The sequence below is a fragment of the Pteropus vampyrus genome, unplaced genomic scaffold (genome assembly GCF_000151845.1).
Source record: "Pteropus vampyrus isolate Shadow unplaced genomic scaffold, Pvam_2.0 Scaffold1000000159, whole genome shotgun sequence".
In the NCBI taxonomy this organism is placed as follows: domain Eukaryota; kingdom Metazoa; phylum Chordata; class Mammalia; order Chiroptera; family Pteropodidae; genus Pteropus; species Pteropus vampyrus.
The window spans coordinates 1-1,212 of record NW_011914561.1 but is presented as its reverse complement, the minus strand read 5'-3'; the positions used below and the strand labels follow the sequence as shown (position 1 = coordinate 1,212).

General features: G+C 65.3%; 1 protein-coding gene across 1 annotated transcript; it reads right to left on the bottom strand.

The window, feature by feature from the left end:
* Positions 1–58: 58 nt before the first annotated feature.
* On the bottom strand, positions 59–1,204 carry LOC105311113 (relA-associated inhibitor-like). The gene is made up of 3 exons (XM_011387143.2): positions 1,196–1,204; positions 954–1,096; positions 59–575 (listed from the first exon to the last, which is right to left on the bottom strand). Exons 2-3 carry the CDS (start codon positions 1,086–1,088, stop codon positions 189–191), a joined length of 522 nt encoding a protein of 173 aa, XP_011385445.1. The 5' UTR covers positions 1,089–1,096; positions 1,196–1,204; the 3' UTR covers positions 59–188.
* Positions 1,205–1,212: the final 8 nt, after the last annotated feature.

The window sequence follows — 1,212 nt, the reverse complement described above, 5'->3', positions numbered from 1 at the left end:
AGGAGGCGGTGTCCCGGTCTCGCAACACCTCCCTCCGTTCAAATTCAGTGCCCAAGTTTACATTGCGCTCGCAGGGGCGGGGAGAAGGCGATGCTCGCTCACGTCCAGCAGTGTGCTCCCTAAGGCAGGCCGGGGTGTCGTAGGTGGCCGGGGAGCTCGTTCGAGGTCCCCGCGCTCGGGGATGAACACTAGGTGCCCTTCAGCCAGGGGGCTGCCACGCTGGGGAACCGGCGCGGCCCAGGAAGTCGAAGGGCGTGGGGGGGCCCTGCTGGCGGAGCTGGGCCCGGGCCGGGCCGCGGGGAGGGCGCACGGCCGAGCGAGCTGCCTGCGCCATCGAAGGCGCGGGGCCGGGGCGAGGGCGCGCGGTCCAGGCTGCTGTAGCCGTCCGGCTGCAGGTAGAGCGAGGTGCGCGGTGACGACGGCCGGCCCTTAGGGGACAGCGAGCTGTAGGGGAGCAGAGCCGGGGCGCTCTCGGAGCGTCCGAACGGGCTGTCTGCGCCGTCGCTGGTCGTCTTCCGGGAGGACCCGCGGCTGCCAAAGGGCTCGGGGACCGGGCTGGAGCTGTACCGGGACAGCTGGGGAGAGGCCGGGACAAGGAAGGGTCAAAGAAGACATTAGTAGAGGGTTAGGGGGAGGTCAAAAGAGGTCATCGAAAATCAACCCAGCGGAGTTGGAGTGTTGCTGGAGATTCAGGCACAAAGAGCCCAGTGAGGGGTGCTGGGGAGGAAGCCCTGAAATCAGGGCTGAGACTAGCCTTTCTTCATGCCACTTAGAATAAGGCCACTTTCCTTCCGTGGGTCCTGTTGAATGTTCACTTCCACTGGTACCCACACAACCAGAGTGTCCTTAAATAGCCCACAACCCTTGCGATCCTACCCGGCAGCACTGACTGAACTCAAGCGAAAGAAGCTGGCTTTGGGGGCCACGGTGGGGACAAGGGCACGCAGGCTCACCCGAGGTGGGGCTCCCGCCTGCGAGCCAGGAGGTGTCGGCGAGTCTGACCACAGCGACTCCAGCTGCTTGGTCAGTTCGTCCACTTTGGCTGCCGCCGTGTCCAGCTCCATCTGCTTCAGGTCCATGTGCTTCATGGCCAGAGCTGGGTAGGAGGGAGTAGCGATGAGGACAGAGACCGGCAGGCCGGGCCCGTCCCTGCCCCCAGAGACCGCCGGCAAGCCCCGCCCCCTACCCAACTCACACTGGAAATTAAGGTGA

Coding starts and splice junctions, on each gene's coding strand:
- LOC105311113 (XM_011387143.2), bottom strand. CDS start 1,088: ATGAAGCACATGGACCTGAAGCAGATGGAGCTGGACACGGCGGCAGCC. Junction 576..953: donor AGGCGGGAGCCCCACCTCGG/GTGAGCCTGCGT, acceptor GCCTCTCCCCAG/CTGTCCCGGTACAGCTCCAG.